General features: G+C 33.6%; 1 protein-coding gene across 1 annotated transcript in view; it reads right to left on the bottom strand.

The window, feature by feature from the left end:
* Positions 1 to 17,578, bottom strand: part of ATRNL1 (attractin like 1) — a 507,336-nt gene that overhangs the window by 367,637 nt on the left and 122,121 nt on the right. Inside the window, exons 16-19 of the mRNA XM_087725861.1 lie at positions 17,117 to 17,330; positions 15,764 to 15,952; positions 10,733 to 10,951; positions 5,366 to 5,503 (exon numbers count right to left, since the gene is read on the bottom strand). Of these exons, the coding sequence (XP_087581987.1) occupies positions 5,366 to 5,503; positions 10,733 to 10,951; positions 15,764 to 15,952; positions 17,117 to 17,330 (760 nt within the window). The remainder of the gene's footprint in view (positions 1 to 5,365; positions 5,504 to 10,732; positions 10,952 to 15,763; positions 15,953 to 17,116; positions 17,331 to 17,578) is intronic.

Here is a 17,578-nt window from a genome sequence, read left to right as displayed (position 1 = left end):
CGGAGCAGCCACAGAGAAGGCCCTCCTCCAGGTGGTCGCCAGTCGGCATTGGCCAGTGGATGGAATTCGGAGGAGGCCTAATCTGTGGGATCTAATCGGTCTATTGGAGGTAATTGGTAATGTGGTCCTTGTTTAATGACAGCAACCAGTACACTGTCACATGACAACATACATTACAGCTGCAGTGCTTACCGATGGAAATTCCAGTCCAATTACCACCATTATATTTGTTGTCCAGTTATTAAGTCGTGTTTTACTCTTCATGATGGAATGACAAAAGCCTTTGTATAATAATGATAACTGGGCTGGAATTTCCATCACCAAGCATTGCAGCTGTAATGTTTGATGTCATGTGAAAGCACCATTTAGGATAGCAGATACTGATTGCTGTCAAGTCATTAAACAAGGACATCGTAATTTAAATGCCACCTTACAATTTTTAGTATAAGTTATTTTCCTTCCATACCAACACTTATATCTCTGGTGTCCTTTGAAAGATAGAAAATAACCTTTTTCCTGAACAGATTTGAAACTGGCAAATGTTAACTAACAATATCCTGATCATTTCCTATTTCATCACCAAGCCAAGCACACCCAAGAAAACTGCCCACAACAGTAATGTTTCATAGCAACTTCAAGCCACCTCCTATTAATAGTGCCAAGCTTAGAAAATAAAGGTTGCAGTTAGGAAAAGGCCAGAATAGCTTAAGGTATTTTATGACTTAATTCACAGCAACAGATGTATGCTATTCACTAATCCCAATTCTTCATGCAACTACATTTTAAAACTGACAATGTTATTTATCTTTATCAATGTTATTATAAGGAATAAATTATAAGTATTCAAGGATGCATCCCTTTTCTCTAAAGTAACACTATTACAGCTACTCATCCAGAACTCTGAAGTATTTTCTGTAAAATGTACTTGAATTTTCATCCAACTTTGTTAACAAGATATATAGTACAAAAAGTTGTAATTTAAACTTAAAGCTTAATGTTTGTCATTTTAACTACAATTAATATATATTAAATGAATTAAGCGGTGCAGACATTAATTAATTATGCCCTTTTCAAAACAAGGAGATAGGATGGGAAAGGATATAAATCACTGCAATAACTGCAAAAGAGGCAAAGCATCAAGGATTTAACTGAGAATTTGACTTCTTTTAGCTAAAAAAACTCATTGCTTATACTAGAATTAATGTTCTACTGTCATTCGCGAGCAGGAAAGTCATGCCTCTTTAGCACAAATAATTCACTTTTCAACTCTTCTCTCTACTGCCTGCCTGTTGTACCATAGCCTCTTATTATTCTCAAGGCTGATGGGATATGCTGGTAGAGTATACAGAAAAATAATGGAAAACTCATTCTGTGAAGGAAGTATTCAGTAGATGTAGGGCAGATGTATAATAAATGTAATACCCAACAGCATTAGCTCATTCACAATACAGTAGTAGATGTGCTTTAAAGAAAAATCCATGACATAGAAATTTAACAATAATGCTAGGATTTTTTTTCTTAAAAGTCTGAGTTGTATCATAATGAACAACATCATTTAATCAGAACAAGATAATTGAAAAAAAAAAGAATGCACGTGATGTCATCTTTCATTTGTAGTCTTAAAGTTGGGATTCCTCTTATTTTATTGGCTATCTAATCAAAAGAACCTTACCAGCAACTCAACTGAGAAGCAATAAAATGCTGAAATACAATTGATAAATGAACAATACAAAGGGCCAATCAAGCATTACATAATTAAATATATATTTGCTCTTTGCTGAAATTATTCTGAAATATATTGTTCTGAATAGCTAGGAAGCAAACTGAACACAAAAAAATAATAATTTACTACTTATTTTCTCAAAGATGATAAATTAGTGTTTTAAATATCAACAAATAATAATTATAAACAGTAGCTTTTATAGGAAACTATGTTAATGGTTTGGCTATTTAAGATCAGAGATCAAAACCGTTATATGATACAAAAATACATAAACATAAATAAAACATAACCTAATTATGTTTGTAGACAAGTCAATACCTATAAATTACGATGAATTCAATGACAGTTCTAAAATAGGTTCAAGTTCTCATTACAAAAAAACGCCACTGAACAAAAAATAAGCAAGTTTCTTAGATTTTTCATCACAGCAGTCTACTATCAGTAGTTATCTCTTTTCCTCATCTGGCTGGTCCAGGCAGCCTGTTGCCAGATGAGTGTTAATGTTGAATGCTAAGAGAAGTACAGTATATAGAGTTATGCAACAAAATGTAGAGAACTAGTTTTCTTGAATAGAAAACTTGCAGAGATGTTCTTAAATATGTCTTCCAAAACTATAGATGGCATTGCACTGAAGGCAGCACACAAGAAACTATTCTGTAGGGGCACACCAAATATTAATAAAGGAATATTAATATTCCCAAATATTAATAAAGGCATAAAATCAAAGGCCTCGGCATAGACTGTATAGTAGGGGTCTCCAACCTTCGCAACTTTAAGCCTAGCGGACTTCAAAGCTGGCTGGGGAATTCTGAGAGTTGAAGTCCGCCAGACTTAAAGTTTCCAAGGTTGGAGGCCCCTGGTCTGTAGAACTATAGGAGATACTATTTAATCCGTCCATAGATATCATATGATTTTTATCTCTAGAGATATAAACTTGTTGAAACAGAGGTGATATGAAAATTTAAATCTGTACTTATGCTTTGGTTTTTCTGAAGAAAAAATGAACTTGTCCTTGAGAATTAATGTTTGTGAGAGTCTTTCATACAGTTTACTTTTAATCAATATTTTAGCTGGCAGGTTTTCACACATATCTCGAAGGAACTGAGAGCAGTTTGTAAATGTAAAAGTGCCTTTGGACTACACTAAGTCAATGCAAAGCATTACATTGATCAATTTATTTTGGACCACTTTTAATACTCAAGTTCTTCTACCAGCAAAATTATGCATGCAAAGCATTTTCTCTAATACCTGAAAGACTTTTACAGCTGCTGGCAAAACTATCACTGAGAAATAGAGCTATAGGTTTCTATATTTGTGCACTCTTATTTAAATTTTCCAAGTTAAGATTAGTTGAAGAGTAAATAGCCTAAGAATTTAAAATCCTCTGGTTTTTCAGTTACATTATTTATCTTCCAATTATGCAATTTCTTTTGCTAATTTTAAATTTATCAGTTTGCTAATAAAATCAACAAATCTTATAAAGTGTACTCAAAAATAAACTCAATTTATTTAAATAAAGTTTATTCTCAAATGCACATACAGAATTGCAAATCTACAAAATCTTATAGGGTAAATAGGTCTCTATTTTTTCCAAAATATTTCACCATCAGCAATTATTCATTCAATAAATGAATTCAAAATAAATTAGAAATAAAACAGCAACTATGTGGTACACTGATTGCATCCATTCATCACAAATGCTTATCCTATTTTAAAATAATATATAATAACTACTTATTTTTATGTTATACTGGATGTTTTAACTGTTATTTAGTAAGATGTCATGAGGCAGTTTTAATTTAGTAGGCAAATAAATAACACACAAGGAAGTAAGTCTAGGGATGACATCACCAGGCTCTTGTCTGTCAAATTAATAATGTACAAAACCTTCCTGTTTTCATGAATATTTTTGCATGAATTTGTAATCTACATTATTAGAATTCCCTCCAATGTAGAAATTAAGTCAGTTCAAGAAACCACTTTTCTACCCAAATAGGATCATGACAGTTTTTGGTTTTCATTTAAATTAGAATTACCTTCTAATTTCCTAGCCTCCTGGTTAAATATGCTTTGTTTCCCTTTTTGGCAACTTGACTACATGGATATTTCAATAGCATCCTCTACAATATTCATTAAAGATATTAAAGACATCTTATTTTATTTTTAGTTAATTTAATAAAAACAGTTGAATAAAAGGACACTTTGGATAATTTAATCAGTTATATTATCTATAGTTATTCTATCCCTGCTCAACAACTAGAGGACGTTATTGGTGGATAGAGAAACATATTTCCCCTTCTCAAATTTTTCCAAAAATAATTGCATTACCTGATGAACTATGGTTACCTTCGTCATTTTCATTCTTTTTTAAAGTGTAGCTATAGCCCTTGTCTCTGTTATACTTTAAGCAAAAAAATTGAACCTATATTTTTGACAAGGTTATATATTAAAAATTTATATTCTAATAAAATGATATGAAAGTAAACTGTCATACTTACTAGTGAATCTGTTTCTATAGACAGTTCACAGACAGTTTTTATAGATTACGCTAAACACAATTGAAACCATTGAATTTTCAGTGACATAATCACATTATTTAGGACCGGGACAGTGAACCTATGGCACGCATGCCAGAGGTGGCACGCGGAGCCATTTGTCAGGGCATGTGAGGCGTTGCCCTGTCATTGTGAACTCAGCTGGCATGTGCGTGCTGGCCAACTGAGTTCACCCTTTTTTAAAGCCATTTTTGCCCTCCCCAGGTGCCAGAGGCTTTATAGGAGCCTGGGGAGGGCAAAAAGAGCCCCCCAACTCCCCGGAGGCGCTCCGGATGCTCCATGAGCTTCTCTGAAACCTCCGTAGCACAAAAACCCGGCCCTATGGGCAAACCAGAAGTTCGGGAATGGACTTCCAGTTTCCTCGGAGGGTTTTTTTAAATGCTCCGGAGGCTTCAGCCTCCAGCGCACTCAAAACGACCCTCCGAGCAAACCATTCATAGGGTATATTTTGCCCTGAAGCCTCCAGAGGGCCTCTGGGGGGGAGGGGAGGCTTTTTTCGTCCTATAAAGCCTCTGGAGCCTGGGGAGGGAGGAAAAAGGATGCAAAAAATGGGGGGGTCACACCTGTAGTGCACCCATGCACACTGGGGGGTCGTGCATTGCATTATGGGTGCGGCACGCCCGCACATGACTCCCCTGTGCTCTCCCACTTATGGCACGCGAGCCAAAAAAGGTTCGCCATCACTGCTTTAGGATTCCTCAGAATTGATAATGTATCTTCTTTATATTTGAGGGATAAATACTTATATTTCAGTCAGTTTAATAAAGCATAAGGTTCTGTATAGAACTCAAAATAAAAATGTCATATTAGGGGAAAATATTTATGTCAATGTTCCTCTTTAAGCTAAAATGAAGATAACAGAATGTGACACGATTCAAAACATGTATGAACATGAGAGAAAAGTTAAAATAGGTAAAGTTACCTAAATAAAGTAGTACCACCCAAAAGAACTTTCCTTATTACCTATAGTCTTCATCAGAGCATTGAAACATCATCCTATTTTCAAATATTTATTTAAATCAACTGTGCCCATTTAACTATTGGGTACATCCATTACACTGGAATTTTGCAAACTTTTCAACATTACCTGTGCACTGTCCTCCATTTGTTGGATCTCCATAATAACCTGGCATGCATGTTTCACACTGTTTTCCTGTAGTTAGATTTTTGCATTGGTCACATACATTGCCATTAATGCATGTGCTATGTCCATTACATTGGCAAGCTGCAATTAAAACAAAATAATTATATTTGGGGAAAGACAAAGAAAAGGAATAGTCATTCTTAAAAAGTACAGAACATTGTGATTAGCATCAACAAATGAATTTAGTAAACTGACTAAATATAAATTTAGAGTAGTTGATGGAGAAAAATATAGAAATATAAAGAATATACCTTGCATATATTACTTGCCCATATGCAATCTAGAGCCGAGGTGGCACAGTGGTTAGAGTGCAGTACTGCAGGCCACTTCAGCTAACTGCTAACTGCAGTTCGGCGGTTCAAATCACAGCGGCTCAGGGTTGACTCAGCCTTCCATCCTTCCGAGGTGGGTAAAATGAGGACCCAGATTGTTGGGGGCAATATGCTGACTCTGTAAACTGCTTAGAGAGGGCTGAAAGCCCTATGAAGCGGTATATAAGTCGAACTGCTATTGCTATTGCTATTTTTTTTTTTATTAGGAACCTTGGATTCTGTTCCTTTGCTGCAGAGATGGCAATGCATAGAAAAATACATATTGCAATCCAGTTACAGAGAAAAGACTTAACGGAACAGCTATGCTATAAAAGAGCATAGCTCTTGGCCATGTAACACCTTCAGATCAAGAGCTGGCCTTTGTACTACAAATATCCACAGGAACTAGCAGCATATATTAAGGAAGAGAGTAAAGGAGGCTGATAGAAAGAGGCAATTGCCAAACAAACCATGGAAAATCAGTCCATTTCTTCCTACAGTAGCAGCAGATTCCTTTATGAGGATAGTGAGAAAACTAATATAATTGGCCATTCACGGAAACAACTAAAACATCCATTCGTCTAACTCTTTGCCTACGGTCATTGTCTAGTGAAATCCATACTAGATCAAACATACAAATCTCATCGACAAGTACTTATTAACTAGCTACCTGGTCCTGCTAATCTTATTCAAAAACAAACAATACCAATGTTTCTTATCCTAGGAAAAAAAATTACCATATTTTCCAGACTATAAGACACACCGGAGTATAAGACTCATCAAGATTTGAAGAGGTAAACAAGAAAAAAACAGTTTTTGCCCAACCTGGCCTCTAGTAGCATTCTTCAGGCTTCCCAAACCCTCTATGTGTCCCATTTTTTTCGCAGAAATGGGGCACGCAGACAGTGTGGGAGGCCTGCAGGGTGCTCCTGGGAGCCGGGGAAGCCAAAAATGCAATGTGGGAGAGTTGGGAGGCAAAAAATGGGCCCGTTTTTTACAAAGCAGACTGCGCAGAGGGTTTAGGAGGCCTACACTCCTCTGGAGGGCTGGGGAGGGCCCATTTTTTGCCTCTGAAACCTCCCACACATCACATTTTCTGCCCAGCCCATAGGAGCACTCTGCAGGCCTCCCAAACCCTCTATGCCCATTTTGGTGAAAAACAAGCCTGTTTTTGGCAAAAACAGGAGATGTGGGACAGGGTTTCCGAAGGCCAAAAATGGCTGTATTTGGTGTATAAGACGCTCCAACATTTCCACCCTCTTTTAGGATGGAAAAAAGTGCAGCTTATACTCTGAAAAGTATGGTATATACCAAAAGTCAACTTTCACCTCTTAGCCTCTCTGGTCTGACCATTCTTGAGTGCCCTTACTACTAATTACCCTGTTGCTAACTTGCATGGATCATTATTCCTTGCTATCCACAATGACCTGAACTAGAATAAAGCAAAGTGCTATAATACCAAGCTTGTGCTGATTAAAAAAAACAACTAAAGAATGCTTGCACTTCTGAATCATGGCAGTTCCTTCAAACAATCTCAATTCTTAGTCACTGTCTTTTCATCTCTCTGTCATTTTAAGAGATCATTTTTAATTCTTCAAACTGTAAGAGAAACTAGAGAGAAGCATTTCTATGGAGCCTAAAAAAAATCAATCGATCAATACATACACACATACATATAGCAATAGCAATAGCAAAAGCACTTAAGACTTATATAGTGCTTCACAGTGCTTTACTGCCCTCTCTAAGAGATTTACAATATTGACCCAAACAATATGGGTTCTCATTTTACTGACCTTGGAAGGATGGAAGGCTGAGTTTGCCTACGCTTTGCTTTTAATATCAAGTTACCAATTTATTAAGTTTCTGATTATGGCTATATTACTGATAGCTATATATTTTGGGGAATGTGTTATTAGGGAACACTACGTACTAAGACTGTGCAAACTATAGAAAAAAAGGTGCTCTGAAATCAATAAGAATATATAGACAACTAGTTTTTAAATGATTTATGCAGCAACACAACATGAGCTATTATATAAATGCCAATTATTATGCTGATAGAAGTAAACATTATTTATAATGTGTGTCATTAGTAAAATACTAAGTATTTTAAAATACAAGTATATTTTGACATTTAGCCACTGGGTAAAAGAGATGCACTGATGAGTTTTAGTAAGTACTGCAATTTTGTATATAACTTATATGCAATGATCTATCTTAGAGTTAAGTATATAATATATGAACCACAAAATCCTTCTTATAGAAGCATGACAAGAAATAAAACCTTAGGCATGATACTAAGGAATTAATAAATTAGCTTTGATCCAGTTGAATGATTTATATTAATTAAGAAAACCAAATAAATGTTTTCTAAACACACGTGTGGAGAGCTGTTCCAAATCACTGAATTGACGAGGAAGCACTTGATTTGATGACAAGATTTGGCTTTCTGTTTTAAGTTGAAAATGAAACTATTGATTTCAAATGCTTCTCAATTCATTGAAAATGTACATCTGTGCATCTAGATCTATGCAAATAAGGATATAATTAATTCCTTGTGGTTTCCACTAATTTTTCAACTCAATGAATTAAGTGAATTTAATTTAAACTGATATGTTCAAGCACTAGATACACTAATAATCAAACTATGAGATGTATGTTTTGGGAGTTATTACATGATGTTTGATTTTATGGCATTAATTAAGTTAATGCCAGCACAATCAGCAACGCCCACACAGCATATTTAAATATTCTTTTCTTTCCAGTCAAATATTTGGAAAATTCAAAATAATAATCCCATTGAACATATAATTGTGGTAACATGATCTTTTTCCTGCTTTTGTCACACACATGTTCCAGTTTCAACTGGAAAGATCTTCTACCTAATATTTATCAGTATTTCTTTAAATACTGATTGTTTGTTTTTCAGTGGTTATATTTTACTACATTTCTATTATGTACAGTTGAAATAAGTAAATTCAGTAAGTAATGTTTATTATACTTTATGGTTCACCTATAAAACAAATAATATTTCAATGATAGCATAATAAAGAGAGGTTAATTTGATTAGTCTCATTGGTTTTATATGAGCAGATGTTACATTCTTTTCTTCAACATGGAGGACAGCTAAATTGTTTTGATTCTATATTTATTTGTTGAATAGCTTCCTATAATTCTAATTAACTAAAGATTGCATTGTAATTTATTTAATGATCACAATTTGAGAGCAGGTAACTATGGAGTTATTAGTCTTTCTGTTTATTTAGCATTGAGTTCATTATCAATTGAACAAAGTTAAATTAAACTAATTAATCAACAACGTATAATTTTAAAAGCATTGCTGGTAACCATTCATATAAGCCTACCAATTTAGACGAAGACTGATTTTCTTGAAACATGTTTACTTTTGTCCTGATTGTTAATCCTTTTGACACTAATCCTTTATGTGCCGGTGGGGTACTTAAAAAAATGTTGTTAGGTAACTAAAAATCATGCACTATTACAATCATAAGAATAGCCAAATTGGAATAATTTTTTTTTAACAGCAAGAAGTATTGTACTGCTGTCATCCTAAGAGTGGGGCTGATACAAGCATTCTTCCAAAAATGAAAATAGTTTCTTATGGCAAGAACTGCCTTTTTTTTTTTTTTTGGTTAACAGTCAATAGTATTGTTATTTAATAAGACACTGTAAATAATAGATGATGCTGTATGTTCTATATAATTTTGTATAGCTCTCTAAGGCTATAATAGTTATTACTGGACCACATTTGTTTCTGTCGGTCCTTGGAAACATTAGGGATATGTATTTTTATTGGTGGAATTAAAGCATGGATAATTATCATTATTATTTTTATTTATGTTAAGGACCACAATCATGTTTGGACTAAGAAACAGTTAGGCAGAGCCAAATGGAAAGGTTGATAAGACCACTATTTCATTCTCTTTCTGAAATATCTCCTCTCTTGCTCTTTCCGACACATTATTTCCGCTACCTTTTCCATGAAACATATTAGGTGAGGCTGATCTTATTTGAAGTCTGAATTATTTTCTTGTAGAGTGTTTTTCATATAACATTGAGGCCCACATATGGTCCTAAGTCTGTAGGATACCTGCCTGTTTTAAAGGGAAATTTCATTCACTTTTTTAAAAAAAAGTATTGTGGTCAATTGATTTATATTATATGAGGTTACATTGAAAGCAAACTAAATGGGTTTTTAAGAAGAGTATATATTATCTTAAAAGTAAATAAATAACTGAATTAAATGTTCACTGTTCATACTGTCCGAGATGCTACAGTGAAATTGAATTGCAAGCAAATGCTTACTCTCTTAAAAGCTCAGCTAAAAGTGATATTTGTTACATATCAGAACACCAAAAATCTATTCCTCTTCATTCTGTAAAACTGCCAGATGATCTCTAGAATGACTAGATTAACATGGTGGGACATTTTGAAGTTCCGCAGAATGTTTAGCCTCCAAAAATGGTCTGATTTATATAAGTTTGGCTCCTACTATAAATTTATCAAGATATAAAGCTCTAAAATCTCTATGTATATGTATTACTAGCCTAGTATTCAAAGAAAACTCCAGACAGAATATTATGGCTAGCTTTAGTAATGAAAAAAAATCTGTTTTTAAAACATTTTTACACTATTTCTGTCTTGAATCAAAACAACACTTGAAGAGAAGTATCCAAAAAGATAACTTTTTGACTCATTTTTCATAACATTACATAATAGCATACATGTTCAGTATGATTTAACAAAATTGATATTTGACATAGTTTTTAAAAGTAGATAACAAGAATAACTGAGGAAAATTTTATGGATCAAGATCTATATTTGAAAAACTTTTAAAATATACTAATAAAACTAACCAACAAAACATTCATTTTTCCCATATCCCAATCCAAAATTTATCCCATTTTTGTAAGCAAACAATTAATCTGCCATAATTTCACTGATAAAAGCGCTAACAATAATAACAAATTCATCATACCTGGGCATTGGATAAAAGACCATTCATAATTTTTTTCTTTAGCACAAAGATTATTGTCAATAACTATTTCAGTAGAATGAGTCCCACTAAACTTCACGGGCCCCCTTGCCGAACCTTCTACACAATGGCCTTTGCCTGTATTACTGGGATCATTGCACCATCCACATCCTGGATGTTCCAGGCACTGACTGCAAGTCCTCAACCCCGAACAGTTTTGAGCTGTAAATACACAGGATAAAAAAAAATCAGTAAAAGTTGAGTTTGCGTAAGAGCTATGGAATAATCCAAATAGATACACTAAGAATGCAACTTAGTTATCTAAGTTGCATTCTTAGTGTATCTATTTGGATTATAGAGAATTGAAACTTACTGTCATATCTAGTATGGCCTGATAAAATTTCCCACCAAACTCTGCCCTATTGTTAGCGTGCAATTAAATCAATTTTCAGATGAAAATCAAAGCACTCTTAAAGTTTCAAAATATTTGTGTTGATAATATTGGTTGATTGTTATACAACATTAGTTCTGTGAAGAAGAGTTTTTGAATTAATTCACTGGTGGTCACACGAATTTTGATGCTGGACTTTATACTTATGAATTAAACAACTTGCTTTGATTTTTATTACTTCGGGATTTTATTTTCTTCAGATAAATGCACCTGATGCTTAAAATATAAGGACACCAAGTAAAATAAAAGCCTAATATTTTGACAAGCCTAATAGATGATCAGATAATCAATACAAAACTACTGGAAACTGATACAATTATATCCTTAAAAGAAAATTGTTCACACTCCAAAACACTACTACCGAAAATTATACCATTTGCCTGTAAAACTACATGTAGAGTGAATTTACTACTTATTCCACATGAATGTAAAAAGCGATATACTTTTTGATTGAATTCAACTTTTATTTGAATTGAAAAGCATAAACAAGATATTAAATAAAAGTTTATAAATATCAATATGTTAAGCAAAAGGTAACTTTTGTTACACCCCAGTTTAGCACTAGTTTATTTAGTTATTTAAAAAGGAGATAGGTAGCACTGACAGCAAGCTTTAATGTTAAAATGTCATCTATGTTATGATGTCATCAGGTAATGACATGATATCTAATGAAAATGACTTTAGTTGTCATTCACTTTCCCGCTCTTCCTTGAAAGACAGTATACAAATGGAAGCCTAATTATACTGCAGTTATTTATATTTATGTACAGTAGAGAATAGGAAATAAATTATTTCCATAAAATGTTGTATTTAAATATTATGATTTATACGAAAGTATATGAATATTATTATTTAACGTAATGAGAAAGTAAATGTCTTTACATTATATTTCATCTCACAGAATCTTAAACATTGTAGTTGTTTATTTATATAAATGAAAAATGAAAATATCATTATGAATCAGTAAATAGTTGGGTGATATGATGATATTGTGTGTTTTGCCATTTTATTTTCTGTGAACTGCTTTGATTACTATGAACAGCAGAAAATGCTACTCTTTTCATTGAAAAGAGCTAAACGGTAACATTTACATACGCTTTTGTTTCTACATAGTTTGCTCAATTTGTTCGCTTTATGATGTCTTGAAACATTGCACAAACAATTTCATAATATGGAGCAGATAGGCCATGTCTCTTAAAATTTTATTCAAGTACCTTTCTAAATTAAAATTATGGTAGTTGACCCAGAATTGTTCTAGAATTGTTCTAGCAATGCCATTATTGACATTATGAAATACCCTCCAGAACAGCAGGCACAAATTATAGCACAAACTAATATAGGATAGAACAGTGTTGTGACTCAGCAGCAGTCTTCTGTGAGTCTTTTCGGAATGCAAGATTAACGATGCAGCTGCGGCTCGTTAGTGGGGTTTGGGGGATAAAAGGACGGATGGTGCCACGCCCTAGTGGCAGGAGTCAACGTTCCTTGGTTCATTCAACATTGATTGATGATCAGTCGTGGTTTATGTAAGATACACTTGGATAAGTGCTTTGTTTTCTGTAACCCTGATTCGTAGAGACTTTGGGAGAAGTGCATTGCTTGTAAGAGTTTTGTTTTGTATTCTGTTATCTAGTCTGAGACTTTATTTATGTTATTTTTGGGCTCGCAGCCAGTTTGAGCTGAGAACTGATAAAGAGAGTCCTTTTAAGTTTGTCTGCCTGCCATCTATTAACAAGCGGAAAAGGGGGGACAGAACAGAACAGTAACATCTTAATATTAAATAAATGCATTTAAAAATAACTGATAAACCAACATTTACTTTTGGAAAAAATAGAACTAAAGAGCTAAAATATAATTTTATAGTAATATATTTTTTATTTTATTATACTTAAGCTATGTAAAGAATACAGGTAGTCCTACTAGCAACCACAACTGAAATCAACAACTCCATTGTGAAGTATACAGTTAGAATGTGAAATATGTGACCAAGCCCAACTTAAAATGCCAGTTATGGGTACAGTTGTATGCAAATTGCCCAGTCATTAAGCATGACACCATATGACCATGACTTGAAACTTCCTGCCAGCTTCCCCACTGAATTTGCTTGGCATAAAAAAAACACCTCAAGATGTTGCAACCACCATCAATGCACAACAGTTGCAAAGTATCCATATTGCAATCATTGGCTGGGAATGCCTACACTTTTTGCTATCAGATTGTTCAAATTGAATGGAAGCTGACTCTAGCCCAGAAGCTGGCAACTCAGCCTCCAATAAATACTAGACCATCAATTGCTTTCCACAGTTAAATCTTCATTAAAGTGGTAAAAGAGACTAAAGAAATTATTAAAATCTCATCAAATTCTGTGGACATGAAACAAAACTCTGCAAGATCTCATGAAAAATTGACCAACATTTTGCATATTAGCTGCCAAACTCAGGTGCAGTGCTCAAGATGAGATCATAAAAAATTTCAAAGATTTACAGCAATGGAGATGTCTCTAATGTCTGCTGCTCTCTGTTCTAGAACATTATCTTCACTAAGTGGGCAAGGCTGTAAATAAATGTGAAAATTTATTTATTTTTATTGGCTAGACAAAAATACAATTTAAAGTATAATTCTTTCTGTATATTGTTGAATTGATAAGCCCTATTAGGTTTATTTAATATATATCTTTATAGCCCTATCTGAAATGACAACTAAACTTAAACAGAGTTCTTCAACTGTCTTTTCTTTAAACACACACAAAAAATGGGTAGCCTAGATAACTATCCAGAAGAAAATATTACATGTTGAAAAAACTGAATTCAAAATTGCTTTCTACTGGGGAAATAGAGTAGACCCAAAGCATCCATTTAATTCATTAAATCATTAAATCAAAGAGGGAAGAGGTATTTTTCAAAATATTCACAAACAATATTTATGCCTATTCACACTTAGTGGCATCAGCTGGTCAGGACTGATTAGACCATAGCAAATATACAAGCTATTTAGCAATTCCAGAAGCTTCATATCATTTGCCAATTTCCATTATCAGTTTCAATTTTTCTACAATTGAAATGGCTAATGGCAAAAAAAGAAGGGTGGGGAGATTAAAAAAAAACCCCTTTCTGTATAAATTTGGGAGAGTGGGATGGGAGAAAATTTGTTTAATGATTTTCTGGACTTCTGTCAATTTGTCCAAATCCTATTAGGAATATTTGACTACAGCATCTGAGACATATTGGAAGAAAATAAGAAGCTAAGAATTTCTAGTTTATAGTCAGCATAATAAAGGTTAACGACATTGAGGTCTCCAGGACAGAGCTGAATGTTGCCTAGCAACCAAAATGGAAAACAAATACATTTCAAAAAGTTATCTGTTGAAGATTTTTTATCATTTTTGTACCCTAAATTAAACAAAAATCTTTAAAGGGCTAATTCTAATCCCTTGTTGTTGTTTTTTCCCAATCAACATTGAATAAAAATTCAAAATGTATGGATTATGTCAGATTTCTGTAGAAGGATAAGGCTGCTAATAGATCAAAAAAATGATGTATACTGATGATATAAACCTCAACAATTCCACCTGGCCTTTCTTGAAAATAAAATAAAGCACAATATTAGAAAAACAAATGGATGAGAGAAGCTAGTGAATAGTGAACCAAATCAGGATATTGTTGCATTGAATCCTATTTTTGAGCTCAACAAAACAAATGTGGCTCATGTATTATTTGAAATCAGAACAGGAATAGGCACTTTCTCAATCAAAATGTAAGTTTCTGAAGGCAGAATAGTATAATATTCCTTCCTGATTTTGGTATTTTTATAACATTATTGAGAGTAAGTTGAGTGACCATATAAATTTTATTAAATAAATAAACAAACAAATATTTTCCAGTCAGCAAGTAAGCTGTTAAGTACAGGTAGTCCTTGACTTACAACAATTTGCTTAGTGACCATTCAAAGTTGCGCTGAAAAAAGTGACAATTTTTCAGTCTCCCTAGGATCACGTGTTCAAAATTCAGACACGTGGCAACTGACTCATATTTATGACAACTGCAATGTCCCCGGTGATGCGATCATATTTTGCAACTTTCTGACAAGCAAAATCAATTGGGAAGCCAGATTCATTTTACAACTGTGTTACTAACTAAACAACTGCAGTGATTCATTTGACAAATGGCAAGAAAGGGTCAAAATTCACTTTGCAACAGAAATTTGGGGCTCAGTTATGGTTGTAAGTTGAAGACTATCTGCATGTATAATTTTCTTTCAAAAAATTAAATAAATGAACTACTTAAGTACAAACCAAATTGCTATAGAATGCAAGTTTCTACTTCAGTTTTATATTCAGAGGCGTGTCTACTGCTTTGGAGACATTCTAGAAACAAATTATTGAGCTATGCATTATTATCTAAACATATACAGGAAAAAGAACAACTGGTTTAATTTTAGTCAGAAATCAAACACTTTAGTTTCTTTTCTTTTTTAAAAACTTCTGGCTGCTAGCTGGCATAAACCTCAACAAAAACTCTCTATACCGCATTTTATTTCCATTAAGTATCATAACTATTTTCATTCATATCACCATAAATACTTACGAGAACAAGTGGTAGTTTGCCACTCTAAACATTGGCCATATGGAAAGGAAATGATGTAAGCATTTGAATCAACACATCGTTTTGTACTGCTACACCACATGCATTCCATGCCACTGCTGGTACAGTTGGAACATGTCGTCCTTAAAGAGCATGGCTTTTTGCAGGGTCGAGCATTTTGATTTGGACTAACTGAAGGAAAAAGAAAATAATAAAAAATGTAATTTCAGTATTTTTGTTGAATTATCATATTTGGATATATATATCTTGTCCATTCATCTAATTGACAATTGCACTTTCTCAAGCTTTTTTTTCTTCTAGTCTAGTACATTATACAATCACTCGACAAATATAAACGATGTGAGGTTCTGCCATTGATAGACTCAAATTATTGTGTCTCTTCACACAACAAGGACCAACTGGTTAGAACTTCTTACAAAACACGCTACTATAAACTTCTAAGTCACCTATTATCTATCTCTCACTTTGTCTTAGTGTCCAGCTTTCAAATCATATATCATCACTGGGAAGGTCATTTTTTTTAACCTTTTTTGTCTTGGTGCTTCTTACCCTTCATAATCTTATGAGAGTTTGTCACATGCAATTGCAATGAGAAAGCCTTCATATTGATTAAATCAATTTTCCTGGGATTTCTTTGATCTTCTTAAAAATGTCTCCCATTTTCCTCTACTCATGTTTCTCTATTTCATGACATGACTTATATAACTGTCCTTGTCCTTCTTGATGGATGTTTTGAGTTTGCATTCATTTTTTTATGCATCCTTGTTGCCCAAGGCTTCCATCGTCCATTTTTCTCTGGCTATCTTAATACTTTTTTCCTCTTTCTGTTTTTCTTTCTTTTTGCTTCAGTTTCTGTTTCAAATGCGCTTCATTTGTGCCCTACATTCATTTTACATTTGTGATTCTCTGATTCTTTAGTTTTCTAAGACTACAGTGTACAACATTTATTTATACTTGCACTTTGCACCTGGGAACATTCCATCTGACTGGATTGCATCCAGGAATTTAATTCAATTATCTGCTGATGTCCTTGTATAGAATCTACTATTATTTTGCTTGTAGCAGATGTGTACAATAGAAAATAATTTTCACAAAATTCTACTACTCATGAACAAGGTGCATGATCTGTGAATTTAGTCTAAGATTCCAGTTAAAACCTTCAATGCAATAAGATATATTTTAAAGAAAGGTTCCCTGGTATGTTTAGTAATTTAAACAAATGAAATTCAGCAGCTGTCCCCTAGAAATTAATCAATGCTTACTCTATTCCTAATGCAATACTAAAGACATGTAAAGTATTCCACAAGAATATTTATCATACAGTAGATTTCTTACCAACAGGTTTCTCACAGACAAGGCCATCCACCTTAGCTGTACAAGGATTTGCTTTTAAACCTGCTACTTCAGCCCTTTCAAGATAGGCACAGAATCCAGAGTCATTTGGTTCTCCAGGAAGCCACTGCAATGTTGTATTAGTAAAGGGAGACATATCATCCCATCCCCAGTAGGAGATGTTAATCTTGCGTAGACCCACCCAAGGAGATATCTTCTGTGAAGGAGAATGCAAAAACTCCATTATCAAATTATCAAAGATGGATTCTTTTATTACATATTACTTGTTACATATTACAGCCATGTTAATGATACTTTGCACAACCATCTGAAATTAGATGAAATATAATTTCGTATTATCAAAATACATTATAATCACAGACAATCATAATCATATGAAATACATTAACTACAATTACTTAGTGTTGGGTCTTAAGATTAATTCTGGACTATTTTTCTAATTTC

Source organism: Thamnophis sirtalis, unplaced genomic scaffold, assembly GCF_051295495.1.
Source record: "Thamnophis sirtalis isolate CommonGarterSnake01/CBP01778 unplaced genomic scaffold, rThaSir2_p1.2 scaffold_11, whole genome shotgun sequence".
Taxonomy (NCBI): domain Eukaryota; kingdom Metazoa; phylum Chordata; class Lepidosauria; order Squamata; family Natricidae; genus Thamnophis; species Thamnophis sirtalis.
Note: the sequence above shows the minus strand (reverse complement) of the source record. Positions and strands in the feature narration are given on the sequence as shown.